This window comes from Chiroxiphia lanceolata, chromosome 21 (assembly GCF_009829145.1).
Source record: "Chiroxiphia lanceolata isolate bChiLan1 chromosome 21, bChiLan1.pri, whole genome shotgun sequence".
NCBI classification, from domain to species: Eukaryota; Metazoa; Chordata; class Aves; order Passeriformes; family Pipridae; genus Chiroxiphia; species Chiroxiphia lanceolata.
The window spans coordinates 10,785,557-10,797,373 of record NC_045657.1 but is presented as its reverse complement, the minus strand read 5'-3'; the positions used below and the strand labels follow the sequence as shown (position 1 = coordinate 10,797,373).

Sequence of the window (11,817 nt, the reverse complement as noted above, 5' to 3'; positions counted from 1 at the left end):
GATGGAGAAGCACCAAGAGGAAACTAAAAGAACTGAGATGTTACATGACATGATGTGGGTCATGATGTTCAACTAAAATTATGAGGGCCCAGGGCCACTCCCCCCCACCCCCAGCCACAAACACACACTGGTACAGAGCTCTTGCCACACCTGGGCTGTTTTTCCCTGCTCCTCTCTTTGTTCCCATATACAGGATCTCAGGATGAACAAAACTCCAGGGAAATTGCTGAAGCTCAGATTAGAGCTGGTGAGTTCAATCAGCTTTGTTAGATCCATCAGTCCCTCTGAGATGAGAGGAAACTGGGGAATACCTCCAGCAGAGCCTGAATTTGGAGCTACCAGTTCCATTATTGCTAAAGCTAAAGTAGTTGTGACCTGTTAGGGCAGAAATTAGAGAATTGGGAAACACGGCAGGATTAGCTTAAGCCTCTTACATTCCCATTAGCAATCGTTTTTAGCCTTTTAAATGGCTCTAGCAAAAAGGACAATTGAGTGCCAGGAGCCACTGGTGTGCCAAGGAGCACCATTCTCCCCTCTGCTGGGCATCCTGGCTTTACATTATCCACTTTACGTATGTAGATTTTCAAACAAATCCCAACCCCTGTCTGGCAGGACCTGAGGGCATCTATTCTGACTGTTTACTAAAATCCCTTTGCAAACCTCCTGCAAAGCCACAGCCATTCTTACCATTATAAGCTGATAGTTGTACTTATTATTTTGGCTTATCTTCACACTTGATCAAGAGCCAAGAGTTTATCCAATGGCCAGACTCATTGTCACTCCATGTCTTTGGGTTTTGTTTTTTCCCAACTAACAAATTCACTACAAATTTCCCAATTCTGTAGCACAGTGGTTTTGTTTGGTTTTGGTTTTTTGCCTGCTTTTTGCAGAGTGGTGGGTGCAAGGTTAAAGAAACCCAGAGGACATCAAAACAGGTCAAAGGAAAAGACACATGAAGGGTGATGGACATTGTACCTTGGGATTTTCCAGTGTTAAGGCCTGACTGCCTCTTTTGAGTCCTGGTCTATGTACTTGTTCCACTTGGAACAATTCCTGGTGGTCTCTGGTTTGTTTGGAGGTGGGTCCTGGAGCTCCAGAGAGCATCAGTGAGCCCCTGCATGCAGAACCAGCAGTGCCCCACTCATCAGCACATCTCTGGGACCTCTGGGACATCCTGGTGCAGGTCAAGCCTGTCATAACCTGAGCCCAGATTTCTGTGCTCATTTTGGCTCCCACTACAAACAGCTGCCAAGAGCCTTGTCCTGGGGAGAAGGGAGGCTGCTCAGTGCCCGCTCAGTGCCCACCCAGTGCCCCTGTTCCCCTGGGGTGAAATCAAGCCCTCAGGTGGATCTGCTGGTACAGGTGAAACCCTCTGGCCCTGCGAGTCCAGGTTGCCCAGCACCAGCTGGAACAGCTCCAGAGGGGAAATCCAGCTGAGCTGGCCCTGCCTGGTGGGGTGAACACCAACACCCGGGCGCAGCCCCCAAACCACCCAGCTGCCCTCGGGGTTTAGGGCCCTTCCTGCTACAAACAAACCTCTCCTCGGTGAGGGAGGAGCAGCTCATGGCGCTGGGAACTGAAGGGATGCTCCGGGAAGTGCTTTTGGGGAGCGCTGGGTGCCTCAGGCTCGTGGTGCCCAGTGTGGAGTTCTCTGGATGCCAAGTTCACCTGGCTTCCCACTGCCAGAGGGCAGGGTTAGATGGGATATTGGGGAGAAATTGTTCCCTGTGAGAGTGGTGAGGCCCTGGCACAGGTTACCCAGAGAAGCTGTGGTTGCCCCATCCCTGGAAGTGTCGAAGGCCAGGTTGGACGGGGCTTGGAGCAACCGGGGTAGTGGAAGGTGTCCCTGCCCATGGCAAGGGATGTGGAATGAAATGATCTTTCAGGTCCCTTCCCACCTAAACCATTCCACGATTCCACGAGATCCACCAGAGACCACTGCTGGGATCCAGGTCATTTCCACGGATGTTCTCCCTCCTCACAGCAGGACATCAGCCCTGGAGAATGTCCCAATCATGTGCTTGAAAAATAGAAAAGCTCAGACACTTTTCTTTTTCCTAAAGGTTGTTTTATTGTAAAACCATAAATACAACACTGACATGAAAATCCTCAAGCAACGGATGCTTTCTTACAGTTACAGTTTGTCTTCTGCCTTGGCATCAACTCTGAAAAGAATGTTGCAGAAACATGTCTCTAAGGTATTTCCAAATAACCGAGCTCTGGCCTGGAGTGCTCGGCCCCTTTGGAAGCTAAGTGGAACTATTCCTTCTCTCCTGTGGAATATTTCCATTCAGACAGCAACAGACTTGTAAAAACAGCAACATTTAAACACCTTGATTTTTTTTTTCTATAATAATCCTTTTCATTTGACGTCAGTCTAAGTTTCAAACAGCACTGAATTCATTTAGCTGTAAAAAAAAACCAAACCAAACAAACCAAAACCAAAAAAAAATCCTAAAAAGAAAAAAAAACAACCTCAGAACTTGAGTTGGCCTCAAGCGTTTGTATATCACAATGAAAATCAGCAACTCAACCCCGTGCAATATTGCTCTCTAGTGAGTCATTTGATCCACACCAACAATACATGAGACTTCAAACAGGTTTTGTTTTGTTTATTAACACAGCAAGTGTGACATTAGATAACCTTTTAAATACAGTACATGGTACAGCGCGGGGCCAGCTGCCCGCACGTTTCCCGTTATGAAGACAAAGCCAGCGGTGGCGGTTTATAAAAATATTGTGTTGCTACAAAAGTATAAATTAATGCTACCGGTATTAAGAAATATTAAACACATAAAACTTATAAGGATTAAGAAAAATATTCATTAATACCTGTAGAAAACTCTGGCCTAAAAAAGATATTTTTTGTATATTTTTTGTATATTTTTTTTTGTATTTTTTAAGATGACATGAGTGCGCTCACGGGCGGGGCCGCGGGCGCGTCTGTGGTATTGCCTAGAACATCTGCATCTACAGAAAGGAGGGAAATGCACACGAGTTACTGAGGGAGGGAGGGCGAGAGGGACAGGAGAAGTTAATCTTTGCTTGATGAAACAACAAGAATTCAGCCCCTCCAGAGGAGGTTTGGGAAAACGGACGTATGGGCGAGGAATAGCTTCTCCTTTCAGACTGGCTGCAAACAGGGATCTCCCACAGTTGGGTTTGTCACCATGACACTGTCTGGCTACGGCGTGGACCACAATCATCACGGCCTGGGTGGTGTGTGCTACTCCGGGACCTGTCACCTGCCACCAAGGGTTCAGTTCATCCACTACCAGTTTTCCATTTAAAGAATTAAAGAAAATAACGTTTAAGTCCCACTAAGTTTCAAGGGACCATGGAAAACAGACTGTTGCTCCTTCCAGAACACATGACTCCTTCCTTGAGTGGAAAGATCCTTCTCCATAGACAGCAAGGGGAAAATATTCCCTCCTCTCCACCCACAGCCCACTGGAAAAAAAATCCCGCCCTATGCACAGACACTGCAGAGACCACCACCAGAACCCCCAAGCGATGGGAACAAGGATTCAAGGCTGATGAGGCTGGCAATGTCTTTTTAAGGAACTTTGGTTGTAAAAAGCAAGGGTTGGACATGCCTGTGGTCATCAACTCCACCCTAAAATATACCCAACATTAAGGCTGCGCTGCTCACCTGGGTCCCACTGTCAGTGATGCCACAGCGACGGGAGAAGAAAATCCTGCCAGTCAAATCCTGCCACTCACTGGCTGATGTTGTGCATCAATGAGCCATTTAGAGCCTCATTTTAGAAGATACTCTAAAAAATTCCAACTCAGCTGCCTACAGATCAGGAAACCCCAAGGGTCTATGGATACACCATTGTACATGCGAGCAAAACTCCCTCAAGTTATAAACAAAGGACTCTGTAACAGCAAGAGTAAAAACACAACTAACCAGCCAAACTAGAACTGAAATGAAGCGGAAATCACACAAACATTCAGTAGATAAAATTAAATTTCAGGGCAACCCACTGTCATTGGTTCACCATTTCTGGCCTAGCGTAGGCAGACTCTCCCCCAGGCCTGAGGGCTGTTCCAGCAGAGCTGGGCTGGGCTTTACTGTTTGCTCAGTGACACTTCAGAAGCCCCAGGAAGATGGTGACCTGTGGCACGGGGACAGGTCCCACGCAGCGGGAACAGGGAGATCTTATTGCTACAGAGTGACAGCTTCAGAGATACCTGATATGGGACACTGGGGCTCAGCCGATGGTTCTGGGCGTTCCCAATGGATCCCACAGATTCAAGACCACTGTGTAGCACAGAAAACGCACAGCAGAAGCAGCAAAACATTGAACACTGTCCCCCAGCCTGATTCTCCACCTCGGCAGTGCAAGGGCTGACAAGACATTTGCTCCTCAACTGGTGTTTTTTCCTCCGCCAACTCCGTCCTTGTTGGAACCTGGCTGATGGATATACTGCAGTGCTGGGAAGGGTTTGGTGCTGCTGAGGAATGGGAGAATGGGGAGGAAGATCTTCTGGGCAGGACTGTTTTTTTCCACCCCTACATCCAGTCCCTTTTCTCTCAGCAAGGTCCAGAGCAGCCTCGTTCCCCACGGAGCGAACTCCAGGAGCTGTGCAGCCTGCAGCCTTGCTTTCACTGACAAAGCTCAAAAAGCATTCCCCTAGGAAACTCCTCCCAGGTGAATAGATTTCTTCTCCCTGAAGAGGCTTCCAAGAATCTTGTCTTTAGTGTCTTTTTATTTTCATCCCTTTATTCGTAACTACTCCATAGGGCGTAACTAGTCCTTTCCTGTGGGAATGCTCACAGGAGCTCCTTGCCTCTCCCTCAGCCAGAGGTGCCATGAGAGATCCAAGCCTTTCCCTAGCACAGAGCAGCACTCCCAGCCCTGCTCTTTTAGTGTTGTTTGATTCATCAGTAACTTGGTGCCCCTAGAGCAGCAGTCCCCGCTCCAGTGTCCACCATGGGCTGCTGCAGGGTCCAGAGTGGAACTGGCCCCTCAGACTGGGTGAAGCTGAGCAGACTCAGCCACCAAAACAAACATTTGTGGGAATTGTGCTAAACTGGGTTACTGCAGACAGCTGGAGAAAAACCATCCCACCCCCTGAGCCATCTCACTGAACAATGTGAACTCCACCACCATCATTTAGAATCACAGAAAGTTCTGAGTTGGAAGCAACCCACCAGGATCATCGAGTCAAACTCTTAAGTGAATGGTCTGTACGGGGATCAAACCCGTGACCTTGGCATTATTAGCACCAGCTGAGCTCACCTCTAGAGCTCAAGCCATTTCCAGAAGTATCTCCCTGCTATTTTCAGTCATTCCCAAGCTTTGAGAGTATCTGCTGCAAATTCATTTGCAAAATTCACATAAAGGTCATGACTCCCTGAGCTGCTGCTGGACGTGTTCTCTGCCCAGCAAGCGCAGATAAACCAGTGCAGGTGGTCTGTGTGGATGCTCAAACCAGTTTAGCTCAAGATTAAACTGGTTTAAACAGCAATGAATGAACAACTGAATTAGACAAAACCTGAGCCCACCGTTGGCTTTCACAGGAAGTTTTCCAGATTCACTAGTTCAAATATACCCAAAGCAGTTTCCTCAGCACAGACAGAGAGACTGGACAGAAAAGGAAGTTCACTTCCACCTGAACCTGACCCAGGTGCAAGACACCAAGCCTATCCTGCAGGTCAGACCACAGCTACTGCCTGCTCCTGGAGACATGGGGAGGGGACAGATCAGGAAACAAATCTGGGCTCCATAGCCCTCTGGCTGCTGCATTCACACAGAAACAATCTCCTGAAGATCTCTGCCTCCGTATCCCACTCTGTTTTCTAGTAACAAGGATCTTCAGACAGGACTGGAAGGCCCTTCACTCTGACAGTTCATCTGCTGGTGCTTGTCCCCCAGCCTGAAGGTCAGAACCCTTCCAAAGCCAACTGGGAAGTCAGAAAGAGAAGTCTGCAAGGTCAGGCCCAGAGTCAGCAGCAGGAACAAGTGACTGCCTGGATGCCCCCCCCCCCCATTTCCGTATCCCAACACATTTCTCTAGTGTGAGTAAAGGAAACCAAGAAGCAGAAGGCAAAATCCCAACATGACCTACCAGAGGATGATCCCAATTTTGGGGACTTCTCCCAGCTCAAAGGGGGCAGAACCTCATGACAGCTCTGGCCAAAATCAGTCTCTCCTCTGCAGCCTCCCAGCCCAGGATGGGAAGTGCTCCCTACAGCATGTGCTGCTCCACATCCCGAGGCATCACAGAGCAGGAACAGAGCAGTTTGCGTTGGAGCAACCTGGCAAAGAAGGGCTTCCAGAACTCAGACCTTGGTAAAGTATTTTTGCTCCCTAGAATGCGAATCCAAGCCTTGAAGATGGAAGGAGGAACAGAAGCAAAAGCTTGGCATTTAGGGTAAATACCTGTGCTACAGATGTATTTCTCTGCTTTTAATTAAGTCTAGAGTACCAGACAGAAGGGAACCTGGGAGCAGACACAGCATGAACAGCTCCTCTGAGCTGAACACCCAGTAACCACGCTTAGGAGTCATGAAAAGCTACAGCTTCTTAGTCTGAGTTCTGGAGGAGATTGCTCCAATTCAGGTCTTAGGTTCCATCTTGCTTTTTCAGCTAAGTTGAGATTTTTAGTCTTTGGGAGAATGGCATCTACCCGATATCATGGTATGTTCGCTTAACAACCATCATTAGTGCAACTACAGCCCAAGTTGCCTTGGAGAGGACAGTTATCGGGATGGGGGAGAGGGCCAGTCCATCCCTCTCTTTGGTCAGCACAGTAAGAAAACTCCAGACCTGGTGCCAAAACCACAGTGTGAGGAGGGAAAGGAGAGATGGCTGGGAGGTCAGGGTGGCTATGCAGCCATGGTCCTGCTCCATCTGCTGGGCACAGAGGACTGCAATTTACCCAATTCTCAACGCCAGGGCTTTACACCCATGCTGACTCTGCCTTGCCTGCTTCCCACCCTCAAGGCCTCACAGATAGAGAGTACAATGAGCCCCAGCTGGCAAATCCCACTGAAGTCATCCATCTGTCCCTTGCAAAGGAGTGCTGGGGGCTGGAACTGCCTTTCCAAAGGAATATAAGGACTTTGCACATTCCCCTGAGCATCAAAGAGCCTGGGAGCTCTCAGGGTCTCTGATGAACCACACAAAAAGGTGTAACATGCCATTAGGAGAAATAACTACAAATCCCGGTCCTTGTGCCACCAGATGAGCTGTGTGGTACACACTCGGTGCCTCCAAAGCTAATCCTGCTTTGGAATCATCCTCTAGACAAGTTTTCATGCTGTCAGGTACCTGTGGGCCCAGCAGCTCACACAGCTCACTGTCAGTGGCACGAATCTCACTTAGGGCTTCTGTTTGACACTTCATTTTTGTCTCAAACAGGCTTCTCCTGCCACGGAAGTGCCAAGAGCTGTGTCACCACGGGCCCAGCTGGTGGCTGGGCAGGCAGGAGTTGTAGAGGAGAAAAGAAAACCAGCAAGAAGAAAAGGTGGCCCTATAACCAACACCTCCATTAGCCACTGCCAGGGAAATCAGATGCCCAAGTGCCTTTGCCTTGGCAGGTCCTCTTCACGTGCAGCTGGCAGTGGGGTGGCAGGCTGTATGATGTCCACAGGCAAGACTTAACATTCAGGAGACACCTGGTTTTGCCCTGATGCCAGTAACAGTGCCAAGAGGTCAACCCAGACTCAAGCCAACGGAAGACAGCTGGGTGCCAAGAGCTATCCTCAGTGACCCTGGGCTGGGGAAGATTGCAGCACCCGAACTGTGTCCCTGAGTCCCGTGCCAGTGCAGGTGTCAGTGCCTGAGAGGCTCAGGGCATCTACACACAAAGCCTGAGAGATTTGGTTTGCTATTTCTCATGTCTTGGAACGTGCAACTTCTCTTACAGCCAGAGATGGGCAGGTGGGATCTTGGTTTAACATCTGGTCAACAGCAGTACATCAAAGAGGCCCCCCAGTCTTCTCCCCTGCATTGTCAGCCACCAGAAAACACCTCGTGCTGCTGAGGGGCTCCAGCTGAGCCAGTCCCTCCTCCTGACCCTCCTGTGCACTGGGACTGCAGCTCCTGGAAGCAGGAGAGACTACTGAAAAAATCACAATTGGCTTCCATTCTCCTCCAGGATATCAGTCCCAGTGGTGAAAAACAGTTTGGCACCAGAGGCTGGGTATTGTCCAAGAGGTACCAAACCTGACAGAGACGCAGGAGCTGTGCCTGTGGGCAGGAAACACCACAGAGCACTGGCCCTGGGGGACAGCAGAGTGACTGAGATGGCTCTGGGTTATGATCATCTCCAATTGCATTTGGGGTGAGCCAGGACATGGGAACGTTTCAGGGCCCGTGGCCTTCCTAGCTAGAACGAGTCAGCAACAGAACAAGTAGTGTAATGCACTATAGGTATCAAAAAGACATTCGTGCCACTAGAGGAAACCATTCCAAATAAAAATGGGAAGATATTCTTTGCACTCAATCAGGAGCACTTACATTCAGAATGATCTTTGAGCCCATGCACTTCTCTAAGCTTCCTTCAAACCCCAGTTTGACAAAACTAATGAGCTTTGTTCCCCTGAAAAATCATACACCTTGGTTTGTCCTTGGCATTGGGAAGGTTGGTTTGTGTGTAACTGAGACACTTTTAAACAAAAAAGTTCAGGTAAAACGGTTCTCTGGCAGACCTGACAAGCTCACTAGTGGCCCACAGCCATCTGTGCTGTCACCACTTTTCCTGGTTTCTAGGCTTTTCTGTATAAACAACTGCTGTGGTTCCCATAAGGATACTATTTAATTGCAAATGGGCTACTCTAGAACAAGTCTGAGAATGCCTGATGCACAAAATTCACAGAAAAGCTAATTAACACCAGCAGTGCAGAAAAGAAGTTCTGCTGTAGAAAAATAAAGCCAAGAAACTTTACAATGACAGACATTTTCTGCCATAAACCATTCCTCTTAGTTTGAAATCAAACTTATAATCACTAGCTACCACATTAAACTCAAAACTGGGAGTGGAGGCAGAAGAGTAACTTTTGGTTTTTTGGAAAAAAGCATATATGAAAAGGATAAAAATAAAATTCAAACCCAAAAACCTTCAAGTCTCCCTTCCCTGATTTCTAAAGGTCCCAGTGTTGGTAGAACACAGCTGCCCTGATACGTGCACCAGGTGCCAGGAAGGCCTCAGCCAAGTGCCCTCAAGGTGTACAGTTATTCAAAGGAGCAAAGTCCAGTGCAGAACTGGTCTGTTCAATGGAGTCTGATTATCCATGGCAAGATGGCCCAGGGGACAAGAGGAAAGGTGGGGTGGAGGAGAAACAAAAGAAACTTCAAGTCACTTTAGATCTCAGCTGCCTGAAGACTTTAGAACATCAGCCTCCCATTCGTCTGCCCACTTGAAAACATTAGAAAGTCTGTCAAGTCCACACACTATCTATGGAAAGGAGCACGTTCCTGGCAGAGGGCTGTCTCTCTCCCGTGCTCAGCTTTCCTTTCAAACTTAATTTTATATATATTTATATTTTTATATATATATAAAAAAGCACTTGGTTTCCAGGGGCATTCATAATGAGGTCCACAGTGTTTAGAACTTAAAATTCTTTTTCTTTGTTTGGAACAGTGTTTTAAAGTTTTGTTTTAATTAACAGACAGTCTTAAAGCATGTTGGACTTCAAAAACATGAGTTTGTTCATGTCTTCTGGACTGAGTAGCCGTCTCCTTTTGATCAAGAGAGCCTGCTCACACATATTTACACATTCGCTCCTGGCACCCACAGCAGGCACTGCTAAGAGCCAAAAGGCCAGCTTGGCTAGTTTTGTATGCTTTTGGGTAACACACGACCAGTACTGAAACAGGTCAGGGGTGGCCTGGAAGAGAGGTTCTTGCAAATAATCATAGACTTCATTTTTCCCGAACCAATCTTCTTCCTGAGCTGTTGTGGCTTCCCCTGCTGCACGAGGCTTCTTGGTTGAAGGTTCAAATTCTGTTTCTTCTGCCCAGGACTCTTTCACCTCATTGATCAACTCACAGACCTTGCCAATGATCTCTTCATGCTGGTATGGCGGGACGGGCCGCAGCTTCTGCTGAGGGTCTAAGATCATGGCTACCTTGTGTGCCGAGTGAACTTTGAAGTTCTCCTTCAGTGCCTCCAAGAAGAGGTGGCAGAGTTTGCTGACCACGCCAGCATCGTTAGCTTTGGAAGTGAACAGTTTCTCCAGTTTGACGTAGGTGGGCAGGACCAGCTGCAGGGTGGGCCGGCTCTCATTGCTCAGCTCAATCACGGCCTGTTTCACTGGAGCCAGGATGGCTGCCAGGTTGCTGAGCAGGTGCTTGTTCAGGTTTTGGATGAGGTTCATCTTCTTGGCCCTGCTGTAGAACTCGCAGATCTGCTCATAGCGCTCGTGGACAAGCAGGAGGGAGTCGGTGACCGAGTTCCAGCAGGGCGGGGGGGAGGTCTCTTCCAAGGAACCAAAGGTCTCCTTTGAGAGGCCCGTGGATCCTGCCAGATCTTCACAGACATTCAGGAGCTCGATCACCTCGTGCATATTGCGAGCCTGTAGTGTTCTCTTGTTGAGTACACTCTGTACCACCGAGTTCAAGGCACAGGCCGAGCAGCGCAGGCACATGCCCGCCTTGGAGAACGCCGAGGAGTTGACTTTGCAGTCTGTGACATACACCGTCCTGATCTCCGACATGACAAACTCCGACAGCACATTCTGCACCCAGTGGTGGATAAAATCACCATTGTCTCGAATGTCTACACCCTTAATTCCCAGGACGTAACTCTTGATGTGGTTGCCCTCCACCTGGTAGGCGGTCAGGATGTAGCAGGAGTCGGGGCCGACGCTCTGCGAGTGGCAGGTGACCCCGATGCCCAGGCAGGCGTTGCTGCCCAGGGCGCAGGTGACCTTCACCTTCACCTGGTTGTACATCCGAGGCAAATGCTTCAGAGCCAGTGTGTTGAAATTGCCCAGGATCTCGGTGACAGAGAAGGCACCATAGCGAGCCCCACTGTCCACCAGGGTCTGTGCCAGCTTGATGAACTCCTTCCCGCTCACCACGCTCAGCACCCCGAGGTCAGTGCACATCACCCGCAGCAGCCTCTCGGCGATGTTCTGCCGCTCCTTCTCCGGGATCGCGCTGTTCCCCATGGAGCCGCTCGCGGATGCTGCAGGGAAACACAAGCGAGGCGAGAAAGCACTGCATGAGCTCCTCTGCAACTGGAGAGGAGGAACTCACAAAACAATCCACAGAGACCCCAAAGAGGTGGAACATGCCCAGATGATGGAAGAGACACCTCCAACCCTGGATTTGTTTCCCCCAAGGTTTCTGGACAAGGAACCTCGAGGGACAAGCTCTTGCTCAGAGCAGCAAGATGCTTATCTGCATGGTGTCTCTGGTGTGGGGACAGACAGAGCCCACACTACTTCCAGTCCAGTGCCTCACCTGATGGCACCTCACCTGATGGCACCTCAGTGCTGCTCAATGAGGAACTGCCTAGGTAAGTTATAATCATGTTTGCTATTCATGTCTACAGGCTGATGGTCGCAGCTTAGCCCAGATGGAAAAATGGACATAGAATCATAGTATCACAGACTGGTTTGGATTGGAAGGGACCTTAAAGACCATCTTGTTCCAACCACTGCCATGGGCAGGGACACCTTCCACTAGACCAGGTTGCTCTAAACCCTGTCCAACCTGGCCTTCGACACTTCCAGGGATGGGGCAGCCACAGCTTCTCTGGGCGACCTGTGCCAGGGCCTCACCACCCTCACACGGAACAATTTCTCCCCAACATCCCATCTAACCCTGTCCTCTGGCAGTGGGAAGCCACTCCCCT

The 11,817-nt window shown here is 49.2% G+C and overlaps 1 protein-coding gene across 9 annotated transcripts in view; it reads right to left on the bottom strand.

Annotated features, from left to right (window-relative positions):
• Positions 1-2,056: 2,056 nt before the first annotated feature.
• ZNF618 (zinc finger protein 618) overlaps positions 2,057-11,817 on the bottom strand; it is a 161,759-nt gene continuing 151,998 nt past the window's right edge. For all 9 annotated transcript variants that reach the window (XM_032708158.1, XM_032708160.1, XM_032708152.1 and 6 more), the window contains one exon: positions 2,057-11,145. In XM_032708158.1, coding sequence (XP_032564049.1) covers positions 9,632-11,145 — 1,514 coding nt within the window. In that variant the 3' untranslated portion in view covers positions 2,057-9,631. The remainder of the gene's footprint in view (positions 11,146-11,817) is intronic.